This window comes from Pelophylax lessonae (assembly GCF_965119305.1).
Source record: "Pelophylax lessonae genome assembly, chromosome: 3".
Classification (NCBI taxonomy): domain Eukaryota; kingdom Metazoa; phylum Chordata; class Amphibia; order Anura; family Ranidae; genus Pelophylax; species Pelophylax lessonae.
Genome location: NC_138770.1, coordinates 552,849,810 through 552,867,281, shown reverse-complemented (window position 1 = coordinate 552,867,281; position 17,472 = coordinate 552,849,810). Strand labels below are relative to the sequence as shown.

Below are 17,472 nucleotides of genomic sequence, written 5' to 3'. Positions count from 1 at the left end.
GCCGTTGCGCAAGCTTCTGTTGAAGGGGCATGATCGAAAAAGGTCTGCCGATCGACTCCTGATAATTGCCAATTTCTGAAAGCGCTGACCGGAATGTTCTGGCGGAGGGGCCCTCTCCCTATCAGAAACTCAATATGTATAGCAGGAGATATCGCTGCACTAACGTCAGAAAGTTAGTACAGCTGCTCCACCTGAGCTGTCAGTTTTTTTTTTTTTTTGGTTCAGCCCTGCTGGGTTGAACGAAAAAAAAAAACTACTAGTGTGCACAGGGCTTTAGTGGCCAGCAGATTGAATCTTTGAGCACAGCAGTAGAACAGGAGTATAACACTCCCAGAAGTGTCGGATTCGACAGATTCTTCAGAAGGCAGAATGTATACAATACAGCAGAGATCAGCAGTGCAAGTGGCAGGAGAGGAAACATACTTATCTTCTTCGCAAGGGCGTCACTTAAAGCGGTAGTAAACTCTTTGAAAAAAAAGTTTCCCCCTGCAAAGCAATATCATAATGTGCTAGTATGCAATTATATTTGTGTGTTATGAGCTTATGCACATTGTTGTGAATGAGGAGTTGTGTTGAGGATCAGATCACATTTATGTCAAATTAGTGCAGAAAACCAGTTAATTCCAAGGGATTCACATATTTTTCTTGCCACTGTTTTTCTGCACCCTGGAGTCCCAGGGTATTGTTCAACCTTATAGGACCCAAAAACCTCTTCTGTGTCCTTTGAAAATAGGCAGATTATTTTTCATATAATTTTTTGATATTTTTGTAATCTTATACTAGTGCATAGGAAACCTCTTTTTTTCACATATTTTATCTTATTAATTTTTATTGGTACATTTCCTTACTCTTTATTGAATTTACCATAGGTATCGGCCAATTGCAGAAGATGTCCTTCAACGAGCATTTGAGGTTTGTCATTGTGTTTTGTTTTAGTCCTACTTCTCCAGAGCAAGTTGGCTATGAGTCAGACTCACTCACAAGACGGCGGCGGCACAGATGGGCGGCACAGTGGTGTAGTGGTTAGCACTTTCACCTAGCAGCAAGAGGGTTGCTGGTTCGAATCCCAACCACGACACTACCTGCCTGGAGTTTGCATGTTCTCCCTGTGCCTGCGTGGGTTTCCTCCGGGTACTCTGGTTTCCTCCCACACTCCAAAGACATGCTGGTAGGTTAATTGGATCCTGTATAAAAAAAATATTGGCCCTACTGTGTATGTATGTGAGTTACGGACCTTAGATTGTAAGCTCCTTGAGGGCAGGGACTGATGTGAATGTATAATGTATAGGTAAAAGCGCTGCGTAAATTGACAGCACTATATAAGTACCTGAAATAAATCAATAAAAAATAAGACAATGTCAAAACTACAGTATATATTTTCTTCTTTAGGTTTTAGATGAGAAGAAAAAGGGATTCCTCACAAAAGAAGAGTTGATTAAATACATGACAGAAGAAGGTAATGTATGCGGCAAGCCTATCGAAATTGCACTCTTCATAATGTAAACAAATAAGCAACAAGTTATATTGTCTGTATATTGTCTGTACTGCAGGCGAACCATTTACACAAGAAGAGATGGAGGAAATGATCTCAGCTGCAGTTGACCCAGACAAAAATATTGTTCCTTACAAGGACTATGTGTCAATGATGGTCGTAGATTATTAATACTTCAAGGACATTTGTTGCATACAGTGAGAAACCTATGGCCATGTTTGATAATTTAAAAGTATTGTATTAGTAGTAAAGTATTGAGATTTCAAGGCTGCATTAAAGTTTTATATCATTTAATTTTAACATGTGCTTGTTTCATTTTCATTTATTCATAATTTTATTTACAAAAGTACTGGTAAGGCCATTTTTTGGTGACAATGATCAGTAGGAGAAGGCTGAATCTTTCTGATGGATATAGATACAGACAAAAATGTGATAGAGGGTCTAACCTTTCCCCTCTCTATCCAAAACCCCAAAACTTATTTTCGTAGACATATAGTTTAAAGGCCAGAAGGCAATAATTTTGCTGAGAATCTTGTCATTTTTACATATATCGTTATATTATTACCGCTATATGACATTGCTGGCTCTCCCAACCTTTAAAGTAAACAAAGGAGAGATTACTAGGTGACATCACTGAGTTGTCCCACCCCTTTTGTTTACTGTAGCGGCAAGGAGAAATGGAAAGTCATTGGGTGCCAACAAGGGACGGAAGCGATGAGTATGTACCCCATATTCATTCTCTTGGGGGGGGGGGGGGCCCTTCCAAATTCCAAAAAGTCACCCCCCCCCCCACACAACCACTGGGTCAAGGTTATGGGAAAGAGACCCTTGTCCTCATCACCCCCCCCCCCCATGTTAGGGGCATGTGGCCTGGTTTGGTCCAGGAAGTGGGTGGCCGCATGCTTGTCCCTCCCTTTCCTGGCCTGCTCCACTGACAGCAGGGATGAGTTATGGTTGTTAGGATGCCAACGAGTGTAATGCTCCTGTTCCATGACAGCTGCTGGTCTTATTCCAGCTTCCTTGTTTTGGCTGAGCAACATTCTCCCTGTCCTTCTGTTCACCTGCAAAGTGTTTGATGTAGTCAGCCTCTGGATGGAGACCAAGCCTGTTTGAAGCCAGCCAAACTCTTGCTTGTGATAGTGTTTGCACACGTGCTTCAAGCTCCTTGTTTCCCTGCCTTCTCCTTGTGCCTAGTCCTGCATCTTAGCCCTGCACTGCAAGCTAGTTTGGATTCCCTTGTTGAGGACCTTGGATCAAATTTTGACTAAGCTTGGGAGATGAATGGTAAAATCTTGATGTTTTTTTTTTTTTTAATAAATTCCCACTGAAAACTGAAAAAAAAAAAAAAATTTTGACTAAGCTCAGACTCCGCCTGCCTTTGACATCAAAAAGCCTCCTACCACTCTATGTACTCTGCATTCCCCGAAACCTGGACTTTCACTGGATCACTGTGCCTATCTGCCAACTGCAAGTACCTGTTCACTGTGCTCAGTTTGCGCCTGCTCCAGCGTGGTAGATAGGCACTATAGCATTGTGTATAAGACTTGGGGGCAACCATGTACCAGTAGACCTGCTTGCCTCATGGAAAAGGGGGTTGCTATAGGCAAAGAACACAGACACCAGCTATACTACCTGACTAACTATGCTAGGGTAGGCGTGACAGTACCCATATTATTGTTTCCCATGGCTAGATCTAATCCTTTTATTTCAAAATGTATTTATTCTTCTTTAAATTCAGCTCTTTTCTCCAAGGCCCATTCCTTCCCCATTATACCATCATCCTGTTAATGTACAGTATATAGGGGAGTTGACATCTATAGTTGCCAAAATTCATTCCTCCCCTATTGGTAGTTTTTACACCATAGAAATAAGTTCTCCACAGTCCCTCAAATATGAGGGGTTTTCCTTCAGAGTTTCTTGTATAAATTATACTCCCCTGCTCTAGAAAAAATGTAACTAATACCACTAATTTTAGGCCTCCCATGTAGGTGTTTTTATTTTTTAATGTATTCTTAGGTAAAAGACAATAATAGATTGCAGATCAAAAAAATGAATCCGTGCCACAGAAGAGAAATAAATAAATTAATAAATAAATGCATTCATTTATTAATAGATTGATTAGCTGTAGTCATTGTGATCACACAAACAAAACCAGTGTCCAAAGGTATACAGTATATCACAAAAAATCAAAACTTCTCACTTTCACCACAAAGTGAAAAGAATAAAGAGCACAGCTGTAATCAAAAGTGAAAGTATCACCCAGTGTCCTCCTCAGTCTCTCACCTCCCCAAAAAATGTTTTGCTTGGGAAGTGGCACAATACATCAATAGATCTTGATTCAATTAAATTGCATCTATAGAACCGATCGTCCTGCCTTAAAAGGCAAATACTTCTCTCCTCAATGTACACCGAATAAGTATTATTCGGTCATCATATCCAGCAATCCAGTATAAACATGGGGAATAGAAGGAGAGCTCCATATATTGTCAAACCATATGAATATTTTTAGATTATCCAGCGAATAAAACCTACATTAAGATGTGTCATGCCTGACGCAAGGGGATTGATAGCATAGTAGATAATGCACCTCTGTCTCCAGATGCACACACAGGCTGCAAGCCGCTACGGGCTAGTGCGGGATGACGCCTCCACCATACGTGTTTTGACATAATGTCGTCATCAGGAGCAGCATGGAGCAGCATGCTAGATTGTGGGTTCTCTGAGAATTAGAGAAGAATTTACACACGATTGTTTAAAAATCGCACAGTGAATTGCACATAGCACTGCATTGACTGTGTTATAGTAATTGGGGCACACACATCTTCCAGCTGAGTATTGCGGCAAATCATTTTTCACAAAAAGATTTCCTGTATTTTGCACATAATTGCTTTTATTTGCATATTATTATATGCATGTATATAAAATGTTCATGTTTTAAGAAGTCTTAGCCCCCGTTCACACTAAGGCGACCTGGTCGCCTCACAGGTCGCCGCAGGTCGCCTCCCATAGGGAAGCTGCGGACCCATTCTAATAGGAGCGACACAAGTCGCTCCGACTTAGAAAAAGGGTCCGGAGCTTCTTTGGGGCGACCAGGAGGCGACCGCCATAGACTTCAATGTTATGAAGTCCGTGGCGGCCGCTCCGAGGTCGCGGCATGCTGCTCGCACCGCGATCTCGGAGGTCGCCCCGGGAAGTAGCGTCGCATGTATGTGAACCGGCGCTTAGGAGCATGGACAATTTTAATTACAGCACTTTAGTTTAAAGATACAGTGCACATAATTAATTAGCACTGTATTAATTTCATTATTTTTGGAACAATGAGATGCCTAATTTCTACCATTAGACTGTCGTTTTTTTGCACGCATTAGGTGAGTGGAATGCACTACAGTTCCTTACAAGATATGTATCACACCCCCATGCATACATGTGCTCAGTGGCCACTTTATTAAAGTGGAACTATACTCACCTCCAGTCTAGCAACATGGTGCCATGAGCATTCTCACCTCTGATATCTTTGGCCGGTTTCCTACCAGGCTCTGATCTTCGCTATTTAAATTGGCCAGGCAGGGTGCCATCACTCCCACACATACTTGGGAGTCCATCTCAGCAGATACCAAAATACACTGAGCTGCACATGCACATCTCAAAGTACATTGCAAACAATCAATTAGGAATACTTTAATGCAGAAAAGACATAGAAGCTGATTTACTAAAACTAGAGAGTGCAAAATCTGGTGCAGCTTTGCATAGAAACCAATCAACAAAACCTTTTGACTCAGCTCAAATCCATAATGATATGCTAATCAATCCATTATATTGTGTATGTATAGATATATAATAAGGGATGATGGGAGTCACTGGTAAAACTAGAATGAAAAACTGGTTTAGACTCTAAAAACCCAAATATGACAAAACCAAAAGAAGTAAAAAAAAAATAGAAAAAATCATAAGCAACTCACTGAACTAAGTACAAAAAGTGCTATACTTTATTCCATGCATCAAATGTATGCACTATGGAGCCTCAGATGATGCATTGACTGCGCCCTTAGCCATATTTATAGGGCACTGTGGTCCAGAGGGGAATATTTAATAGAGCCTGTATATTTCCCACAGATAGCTAGGCTCCTATTTTACTGCAAACACCTCCCTCACATGCCAGTAGGGTTCATATCAGAAAGCCATGGGCATACAAAGATTAGACCTTAAAGGCATTTCCAAGCATATGCAATCATCTATTAATAACCCAAGTTCATATTTTCCATATGATCAAGTTGAAGCTAAGGCTTGTATTCCACATGGTAGCCTCTGGCTCAAACAAAGTAAACATGATATTGCATATGTGCATATGATTTATTGATCAATTCATATAGGATCATAAAGGGTTCAAACCCTATGTGAACTCCCAGGTATATACAACAGTGCACCCTTTGTTGTATATTGTCTGGGCGCATACAGCCCATATGGTCAAACCAGAGTTCTTGCTTTTAATCCACATAGCATAACTTGGCTCAGATCAAGATATAAATAATATTCCATGCGTATATATTGTATATATGGGATCACTGATGAGGAGGTGGGCTATAAGGAGAAAAGCCTCACTGGTTTTGCTGGGTATTGACCGGCTGCTTCAGAGGCATACCTAGAGGAATAACCAACCAATCTATTCACCGGTTCAATCTCTGGAACTAAATGTTTGTTTTTCATTTGGAATAATTGATTTACCTACTGCCTCAGACCTGGGTATTAAATGCACAATTATCTTCCATTTTGAGAATCACCTAGAATCTATTAAGTGTTTTGGAATCACTCATACTGATGCCCAGTACATACTACTATTTTTTTTTTTCATTCAATCCAGCAGGGCTGAACAAAAAAACCCAAAACTGACAGCTCAGGAGGAGCCGCTGTACTAACCATGTAATCTCCCCTGCTGTTCTATTGTGTTCTGACAAGGGGACGCCCCCCCCTCGCCAGAACACTCTGGTCAGGGCTCTCAGCCATTGGCTGAGAGTGCTGTTTAGGAGCCGATCGGCAGACCTTTTTTGGTTCTTCATTCTTCATTCAACAGAAGCTGGCTGAACTCCAGTACACACGGGCCAAATGTCGGCTTGTTTCTATTGAACCGGCCGATGCCGCCAGATATTTGACCCGTGTGTACTAGGCTTTACTCTATACAATTGATATGTTGATAAGTTATCTGTATAGGAGATTATACATATTGTGTACATAAGGGATTTATGGTTGACCGAGGTGGAGCGTTTGGTTATAGATTTGATATGTGGAATAAAGTATAGCACTTTTAGTCCAGTGAGTTGCTTATAATGTTTTCTACTTTTTCTTTTGTTTTTTTTTCATATTTTGAATTTTAATACATGAGCTTTTCAAAGTTTTTCATAGAAACCAATCGCCTTACACATTTTTTTTTTTTATGCCAAAGCTTCATTGAACAAGCTGAAGTTAGAAGCTGATTAGCTACCATGCACAGCTGCATCAGATTTTGCACTCTCCAGTTTTAAAAAGTGAGATTGAATGCTTACCGTAATTATTTGACTTTCAAACAAATGAAAAGCCAACAGCTCTTCCGGGATAAACCCCAAATAAATCCAGGATGGATGATGGAACAACACTCTGACACACTACGCTCCAACTTCACGTCTAATCCGTAGGGACATATAAAATACAAATTCTCATAGTGCATGTGCTTATTTAAAATGTATTAAAGATGAGAAATAACACACATTTAATATAAGAGATAAAAAGGCATCACAATCCCATAAGCTGCAGCAATCATAGTGTCGCAAACAGATTCCTTCTGGCCAGCGGCTGCTTTGCGTGGTGACATCACGTTAGGCACCTCCCAACACGTTTCATCATAGATTTGACTTTGTCAGGGGCATAGCTAAATGACATACGCTACGCTGAAGGTATGAATACAACACAAGTGATAGAGGAATTCCCTCTACACTTATGGTCAACAGGAAGTAATTAGACAGGCGAATAAAAATCACCAAACCACCATCTTATGACAAGTTAGTGACACCCAAAGAATAATAAAATACTAAAAAAAATAAAAATAAAAATTATAGAATAGGATAATTTTATTATAATCCGCTCACCATGAAAAAAATGTGGGAATCCAATGTGTACAGGGGAAATCCCTGAATCCACCCATTAGAAATTGAAAATAGGTATGTGCAAAAATAACAAATACACAGTTAACCAAACTAAAAAGAAAGACGTTGCCGGTAAATAATTATATAGATACAAGGAAGGATATATAAATCAACAAATTCACACACCCAGTGAATTGATCCTTGTTCTGTTGGACTCCCAAAATCCACTGCCGCATACCAGGTCCCATGCCGTTTCTTCTCTTCAACATCATAGGGAGCTGGCTATCTTTTATTGATTCTTGCAGCTACCCACCTGATGACACGGTGCCAGGTCCTCTCTCCAGTGCTGTGTGAAGCCTTAGCCAAAGCCTCCTAGATTATTTGATGGACATACTGTTTCCCAAGAGACTCCAGGAGAAGAGCTGATGTCACTGCATTTTTTTTGTCTATCCAAAAATGGAGAAAAGGGGCCAGGGTGTAACTGAAAACAAAAAAGTATATAAACGAATACATTTGCTTTTTTAATGTTGCAGAAAAAGGACAATGGGACCTTAGTTATGTTTAGAGTGAAAGTCTGCTTTAGGTACTTTTTTAATCTACTTTAGCTATATTACTGCATTTTTACTACAGGTCTAAAACATGCATATGGGTATTGTTAAAGAGGAAGTAAACTGATATTTTTGTTTTTTTTCTGACCTGAAGTACTGTAAAGGCATAATGTGCTAGTATGTGGGTGCATATATTTATGCATATAATATAAATTTACCTGCAAAACAAGCCCTCCATCGATGCCTTGTCACCGCTGGATGATGCATCCTTCTTCTCCCATCTTTCTTCCAGGTCCGTGGATTACCGCTGTGTGACTGGCCAGAGCCGCGTGACGTCAGTCCTGCGCATGCACTTGGGAGCTGCCGGTCATGGCACAGGGCTCTGAAGGAACGGCATGGGTGGCTGTTCCTTCAGAGCGCATGCGCCGATGACATCATCGGCTGCATATACAGTAAATATCTCCTAAACGGTGCACGTTTATATAGGCTTACCTATAGGTACAATTAATCAATAAGAGTTTACAACCACTTTAACCACTTGCCGACTGCTCACTAGAGCAGTACTGCGGCAAAGTGGCTTGATAACGTCTGGCGACGTAGTACTACGTCACCATACATTCCCCTTTCTCGGCGGTGCACGCGCGCCGCCGGAGGCTCGCTCCCGCTGTGTTCAGTCACAGCGGGAGTCGGGCCAGGGGAGAAGCAGCGATCGCCGCTGCTCTTCCCCGATCGTCGGGGAATCGAGTCTGGAGATCCGCCCGCTTGTGCGGGCAGATCTCCTAAGTGACAGGCAGGGTCAGATTGCAGGCTTCAGCTTAGCTGAACCCTCGATCTGTCCTTGTGTCACACAGTCACCTCCCCCCACACACGTTAGTAAGCACCAGGCATACATTAACCCCTCCCTCTCCAATAAAATTAACCCCTTCCCTGCCAGTGTCATTTTTACAGTAACAGTGCATATTTATAGCACTGATTACTGCAGTAATGTCACTGGTACCCCCAAAAGTGTCAAAAATGTCAGTCAAGGGTCCGATCTGTCCGCCGTAATGTCGCAGTCCCGCAAAAAAAAACGCAGATCGCCGCCATTACTCGTTAAAAAAAAAAACACCAAAAATTACATAAATCTTTCCCTTAGATAGTAAACGCAATAACTTTTGCGCAAACCAATCAAAATACGTTTATTGTGATTTTTTTCACCAAACATATGTAGCAGAAAACAAATTGGCCAGAAATTTAAAAAAACTTTGATTTTTTACATTTTTTTTTGGGGGGGGGGGGGATTTCATATAAAAAAATGTGAAAAATATTGTTATTTTTTAAAAATGTATGCTTTTTTTTGTTTATAGCGCAAAAAGTAAAAATCGCACAGGTGATCAATTACCACCAAAATAAAGCTCTGTTTGTGGGAAAAAAAGGACGTAAATTTCGTTTGGGTACGGCGTCGCACGAACGCGCAATTGTCAGTTAAAGTCGCACAGTGCCAAATCGCAAAAAGTGGCTCAGACGTAAGACAGCAAAATCCTCCGGTGGTAAAGTGGTTAAACAGATTTTAAATTTGTGTTTTTTTTTTTTTTTTATTATGACATTACTTTTTTTTGCATTTTTATTGTAAAAGAGAGATGCATGTTACAATCTAAAATTAGCTGTTCTGCTGTTGAAGATCAGTAGCGCTTTGTTTGGTATTTAAGTTTGTATCTTTTAATACTGATCAACAAAGGAACTATAATTTTGTCTTAGGGCTCTTTCACACGGCCGCTCTGTGTGAGAGCTCCGCTGCGGTCCTTTTTTTTTTTTCCACGGAGCGGATGACATTTCTGTCATCCGCTCCGTATGCCCGCATATAATCCCATCCGTTTGCGGATGATATGCGGACATGATGTAAGTCTATGGGGGTTTGCGGATGTCAGCGGATGACACCGCTGACATCCGATTTTCCTTCCTCCCGTGTGAAAAGGCCCTTAAGTTAAAAACAGTTGTCAAGACACACATATGCATGTGTTGATTTTTTTTTCTTTGCTTTATGACAAATTAATAAAATATGGTTGTGATGATGTTGAATATGCACTAGGGGGTGCTGGGCTACCATGTTCACCATAAAGAAAGCCTATACTGTTAAGGAATGCAACCCGTTGCTGCTTGAAGGCCACATATGTTCATTCCCTGGAGATTGTCTGATGCTCAGAAATTGTGTATTTCCCTTCTTGCTGCTGATGCTGTAAGAGGAATGCTGAGTGTCTCACTGCCATTTCACTATCCGTGTAATGTTTATCCAACAAATAAATATATATACCGAAGAAAATTCGCTGAACACCAGCTTGGCACAGCAAAAAAAAAGACAAAAGAGGAAAATGTGTTTTTTTTTTTTAAATAATTAAATACTCTAAAAGAAAAGGAGAATACAGTTTGCGAGGAACATTTTTTCCCATTTGCTCCAACATACATTGCTGCTGAGATGATATACTGTGGTTAAGGGAACAATGGCAATAATACACTAAACTAAAAGACACTGAAGCCTAGATGAGAGTCTGATTTAAAGAAAGCCATCGGTCACTGGTTTGTATATGACTCCCCCCCCCCCCCCCAACCAAAGCTAACAGACTGGCAGATAATGAAATATTAAACTATGACAAAGAGTAGTAGTTCCTATGTAAAGCAGTTTGCAGAGACCACACAGGCCGGGGACAGGCTGGAGGTCTGCCTGTGAAATATGCTTCTTTTAAAATGAGACATCCTGGAACAGCACAATGTTTATAGCTGGTTGAAATGAGCTGGCTGTGTTTGCAATTCAGAGAAGGGTAAGAATGGAATCATTAACGTTATTTTGTAATACTGTATTACTGATTGTTGGAAAAGGATGGAAATATTCTTGGGTTGTGCATTGTTCTTCATTGCTTATACAGTATAATTGCAGCAAAATATTTGGACATCTGCGTATAATCTGCGCAAAAAAAAAAACCCACAATGCTAGTGATATACTGTAATTCTTAGGTTTAACCACTTGCCTACTGTGCACTTAAACCCCCTTCCCATCCAGGCCAATTTTCAGCTTTCAGCGCTGTCACATTTTGACTGACAATTGCGCGGTCATGCTACACTGTACCCATATGAAATTTTTATCATTTTTTTCACACAAATAGAGCTTTCTTTTGGTGGTATTTAATCATCTCTGGGTTTTTTATTTTTTACAAAAAAAAAGAATAAAGACAGAAAATTTTGAAAAAAAAAAAAGTTTTTCTTATTTTCTGCGAGTAAATTTTGAAAATAAATTTTTCTCCTTCACTGATGTGTGCTGATGAGGCGGCACTGATGGGCACTGATAGGCTGCACTGATGGGCACTGATGAGGTGGCACTTATGGGCACTGATGAGGTGGCACTTATGGGCACTGATGAGGAGGTACTAATATGCCGCACTGATGAGCACTGATAGGCGGCACTGATAGGCGGCACTGATAGGCGGCACTGATGAGCACTGATAGGCGGCACTGCTGGGCACTGAGAGGTGGCACTGCTGGGCACTGAGAGGTGGCACTGAGAGGTGGCACTGCTGGGCACTGAGAGGCGGCACTGACGGGCGGCACTGATGGGCACTGAGAGGCGGCACTGATGGGCACTGGCGGATGGCACTGATGGACACTGACGGGTGGCACTGATGAGCACTGATGGGCGGCACTGATGAGCACCGATGGGCAGCACCATCAGTGCCCACACTCAGTGCCCATAGTGCTGCCAGTCAGTGCTCATCAGTGCCTAGATGAGCAGGCACTGATGGGCACTGACTGGCAGCACTATGGGTATGATTGTGGGCATTGATGGGGGACACTGATGACGGGCACTGTGGGCACTGTTGGGGGCAATTTGTATGTTTTTTTACCTTTTAGTAATCAGGGCACTGGTGATCAGTGCCCTGATTACATGTCTCTGTGTCCCCGGCGGCTGATGGCTCCCCCTCCTTCCTCACACTGCAGGCTCCGTGTGAGGAAGGAGCGCCGGCGATGAGAGATGATCTCATATGTTTACATATGAGATCATCTCTCATTGGATGGTCCGATCACGTGGTGAATGGCCACTGTGATTGGCCATTCACCACGATCTCTGATCGGCTGTGTCCAAGGGACACGGCCGACACAGATTCTCCCCGATGCGCGCTCACGGGAGCGCGCGGGGAGCCTGCTGCTGGGAGGCCGTTTAAAAACGGCCTCCCGAAAATTCGAGTCCGCGCTGCAGCCGTATATAGGCTGTAGCGCGGATGCGAGGAAGTTAATAATGTAGGTTTGGGTGCCATGGATTAATGTTGAGGGCCCTAAATGGCATCCTGTACCTAGATTATAAGAGATGACCTTTGCCATAAGATATTCTGTTGTAAACAACAATAAAAAATGTCAGTTGGAGCCCCAGAAAATAACACAGAGACCCTTGGGAGCCTGGAAGAAAGAAGGGTTGAACTTGATCTTAGCAATAATCAATAGCATCCACAGTGCAACCAGCTTTCTTGGTCTTTTATTTATAATCTCCTGAAAGCCAATTTTGGATTTATTGTTATGCATTGTCAAACATCATTGCACAGTGTTGGGACAAGATAATACAGTGCCCAGGGTGAAGATGGCAAACCATGCAACAATCCCCTCTGGTTTATTATGCATCAGTCAGTGTCTTTTCAAGACAAAATATATATTTTAATGTAAAATAGGTTTATATAAGTCAAAACAAATGTAAATTGTCCCTTCAGCCCCCTCTTTGTTCTTGCCCTGAGTGTGTAGTATATATAAAGTTTACTGTATACTGTGTATAAATATGTATGCCACTATGTAACAAGAGGTAAATGGGGCTTCTAAGGACATGGATTGTGAAGCTCCTGAATGGCTATTATAACGAGAGAAAATTTGGTTTTCGGTTTTCCCTGGAATTAGTGATTCACAGAAAAGGTTCTGGAGTTTAGAGACCTCAAATAGATTTTGGAGGAAAGAAGCCTTTAACCTGGCACCCAGGTCTTACTGGAGACCCGCAGGCTGAGGGTGCAGGCGTGCACAGCTATTCTAGTCATGGGCATAGCAGTAATTGGGGGTTCCACCTCGGCCATGGTGTGGGCCAGTGCATCAGGGAGCTGCGTGGAATGCAAAGTATGTATGTGAATATACTGGTACTGTGAGACACAGGAACAGACAAGGGCCTAAGGTCAGTCATACATGATTCATTCTTGGCTGGTTAGCAGGAACTGGCCGAGAATAGAACCTGTAATGTAGCAAGTTGATCAATCAATCAACTTGGGTATTATAGCCTGCCGGATTCTCTTACGATTATTGCTAGGGGCTGCTATAGCCCTTAGCAAAAATCACTGTCTTCTCCCAGAGGGAATAGCTATATATTGTACATTCATATCAGTCCCTGCCCTCAAGGAGCTTACAATCTAAGGTCCCTCAAGCCCTGTACACACGGGCCAAATGTCAGGAGACATTGGCTGGTTAAAAAAAAAAACGGCCAAGATTCGGACAGGGTGCCATACACACAGCCGGCTTATGTCGGATGAGCATGCTGGAAATCCAGCAGCTGACCGACTCCCGATCAGTGCTCTCAGCCAATGGTGGAGAGCACTGATCGGAGTTTTCTTGCAGGAAGGGCCGTCCCACTGTCAGAACACAGTAGCTCAGCGGTGGAGATCGCTATACTAACTTTGGATAATTAGTACAGCAGCTAGGTTGAACGAAAAAAAAAAACTCATAGTGTGCACCATGCATACAAAGGCCAATTCAGATTGGATCCAATTGACCTACCAGCATGTCTTTAGAGTGTGGGAGGAAGCCAAAGTACCCAGAGGAAACTCACACAGGCACAGGGGGAACAAACTCCAGACAGATAGTCATGCTTGTTTTTGTTGGACCTTCTCCTTTAAATAAAATTGGGGCATTAAGCCCTGAAATATATATATATTCCTAGTGATATTCCACAGGGGTTTCCCTCAAGATGTAGTGCTTTCAAATGAGATCAGACCAGCCAGGGAATATTGTTTCAGGGCTTGATGGCCCACTTTCTTTGTGTGTATATATATATATATATATATATATATATATATATACAGTATATACTGTATCTCACAAAAGTGAGTACACCCCTCACATTTTTGTTGATATTTTAGTATCTCTTTTCATGTGACAACACTGAAGAAATAACACTTTGCTACAATGTAAAGTAGTGAATGTACAGCTTGTTTTACAGTGTAAATTTGCTGTCCCCTCAAAATAACTCAACATGCAGCCATTAATGTCTAAACTGCTGGCAACAAAAGTGAGTACACCCCTAAGTGAAAATGTCAAAATTGGGCCCAATTAGCCATTTTCCCTCCCCTGTGTCATGTGACTCGTTAGTATCAGGGGTGAATGGGGAGCAGGTGTGTTAAATTTGGTGATATCACTCTCACTCTCTCATACTTGTCACTGAAAGTTCAACATGGCACCTCATGGCAAAGAACTCTCTGAGGATTTAAAAAAAAGAATTGTTGCTCTACATAAAGATGGCCTAGGCCAGTGATGGCGAACCTTGGCACCCCAGATGTTTTGGAACTACATTTCCCATGATGCTCCACTACACTGCAGAGTGCATGAGCATCATGGGAAATGTAGTTCCAAAACATCTGGGGTGCCAAGGATCGCCATCACTGGCCTAGGCTATACGAAGATTGCCAAAACCCTGAAACTGACCTTCAGCACGGTGGCCAAGACCACACAGCGGTTTAACAGGACATGGTCCACTCAGAACAGGCCTCACCATGGTCGACCAAAAGAGTTGAGTGCAAGTGCTCAGCGTCATATCCAGAGGTTGTCTTTGGGAAATAGACGTATGAGTGCTGCCAGCATTACTGCAGAGGTTGAAGGGGTGGGGGGTCAGCCTGTCAGTGCTCAGACCATACATCGCACACTGCATAAAATTTGTCTGCATGGCTGTCGACCCAGAAAGAAGCCTCTTCTAAAGATGATGCACAAGAAATTCCACAAACAGTTTGCTGAAGACAAGCAGACTAAGGACATGGAATACTGGAACCATGTCCTGTGGTCTGATGTGACCAAAATAGACTTATTTGGTTCAGATGGTGTGTGGCGGTAACCAGGTGAGGAGCACAAAGAAAAGTGTGTCTTGCCTACAGTCAAGAATGGTGGTGGGAGTGTCATGGTCTGGGGCTGCATGAGTGCTGCTGGCACTGGGGAGCTACAGTTCATTGTGGGAACCATGAATGCCAACATGTACTGTGACATACTGAAACAGAGCATGATCCCCTCCCTTCGGAGACTGGGCTGCAGGGCAGTATTCCAACATGAGAATGACCCCAAACACACTTCCAAGATTCCAAGACGACCACTGCATTGCTAAAGAAGCTGAGGGTAAAGCTGATGGACTGGCCAAGCATGTCTCCAGACCAAAACCCTATTGAACATCTGTGAGGCATCCTCAAACGGAAGGTGGAATAACAGCTACCAGCTCCATGATGTCGTCATGGAGGAGTGTAGGAGGACTCCAGTGGCAATCTGTGAAGCTCTGGTGAACTCCATGCCCAAGAAGGTTAAGGCAGTGCTGGAAAATAATGGTTGTGGGTGATGTCATGGCGCTCTCTAATATAGCTGGGAGGTACAAGGGAGGGGGATGAGAAGGAGGAAGGGGTATGGAGCAGCGGAGAGGGGGATCCAAAAGGTGATGGGAGGGGGGGCCACGTTCGGCGGCTGCCAACTGGAGCGAGGAGAGGCACTGAGGAATAGAAAACAGGAAAGAGCGGCGCCAGCTTAGTGTAGCATAAATTTATTCAGCAAAAATGAATGTAGCAACTTACTCTGAGGTAAGGTTAGACAGGTACGATGGGTGTAGTGGGCTCATCCATCTTCTTCTCCTGGGGAAGTGCCCTAGAGGTGGGTGGTTTAGTGCCGGTGCTGTGGGGAAGCTGTTGTTCGGCAGCCTGTCCGTAGGATTCAGCGGCGGCAGCGGAGTGTTCGCAGCAGGGCTCCGGCTACCTGCTTCCGGTCTGACCAACGTCACTTCCTGGTGGGAAGAAGATAGGGGTTGCACGCGTTCGGAGCATCCGTGCTCCTTCGTCAGGCAGTGGAAAATAATGATGGCCACACAAAATATTGACACTATGAGCCCAATTTGGACATTTTGACTTAGGGGTGTACTCACTTTTGTTGCCAGCGGTTTAGACAATAATGGCTGTGTTGAGTTATGTTGTGTCATTTTTTCAGTGTTGTCACATGAAAATATATAATAAAATATTTACAAAAATGTGAGGGGTGTATTCACTTTTGTGAGATACTGTATGTATATATGTATATATACATATACATACAGTATCACACACACACAGTACAGAACACAAGTTTTAGGCAGGTGTGAAAAAAAGCTGTATATTAAGATTGCTTTCAGAAATAGAGGTGTTAATAGTTTTATTTTATCAATTAACAAAACGGAAAGTAAATGAACAGAAGGAAGATCCAAATCAAATCAATATTTGGTGTGACCACCCTTTGCCTTCAAAACAGCATTAATTCTTCCAGGTACACTTGCACACAGTTATGGAAAGCACTCGGCAGGTAAGTTGTTCCAAACATCTTAGAGAACTAACCACAGATCTTCTGTAGATGTAGGCTGCCCTCAAATCTTTCGGTCTCTTCATGTAATCCCATACAGACTATTAACCACTTGCCGACTGCTCACAGTATATTTACTGCGGCAGTCAGCCCCTCACAGGCAGAGCGACGTAGGTCTACGTCACTAGCCTGTGAGGCTCTGGGGAGCGAGCGCGCACCGCCGGAGGCGCGCTCCCACTCCCGCTCAGTCACGGACCCCCCCCCCGTGCGTGTGACCGGCGGACCCGATGTCCGCCGGTCACTCGGCGATCGTCGGGGGAGAGGGAGAAAGTCAGGCGGCTAGTGTAAACAAGCCGCCTGTCATTCTCCCCGGTGTAGAAACGATGATCACACGGTTCTACTATGTAGGACCGTTGATCATTGTTCCTACACCTCAAGCCACAGCCAATCACAGTTAGAATCACGCCCCTAGGGACACACACAGCCCCTCCCTCTCAAATAAAGTTAACCCCTTCACTACCAGTGTATTTTTACAGTAACAGTGCATATGTATAGCACTGATTACTGTAGTAATATCACTGGTAACCCCAAAAGTGTCAAAAATGTCAGTCAAGGGTCCGATCTGTCCACCGCAATGTCGCAGTACCGCAAAAAAAATCACAGATCGCCGCCATTACGCGTTAAAAAAAACAACAAAAATGACAGAAATCTTTCCCTTTGTTAGTAAATGCGATAACTTTTGCGCAAACCAATC

The 17,472-nt window shown here is 42.8% G+C and overlaps 1 protein-coding gene across 1 annotated transcript in view; it reads left to right on the top strand.

Moving 5' to 3' along the window:
• The window catches only part of DRC8 (dynein regulatory complex subunit 8), a 36,896-nt gene extending 35,112 nt beyond the window's left edge, over window positions 1-1,784 (top strand). Inside the window, exons 5-7 of the mRNA XM_082248854.1 lie at window positions 870-912; window positions 1,390-1,456; window positions 1,551-1,784. Of these exons, the coding sequence (XP_082104980.1) occupies window positions 870-912; window positions 1,390-1,456; window positions 1,551-1,663 (223 nt within the window). The 3' untranslated portion in view covers window positions 1,664-1,784. The remainder of the gene's footprint in view (window positions 1-869; window positions 913-1,389; window positions 1,457-1,550) is intronic.
• Window positions 1,785-17,472: the final 15,688 nt, after the last annotated feature.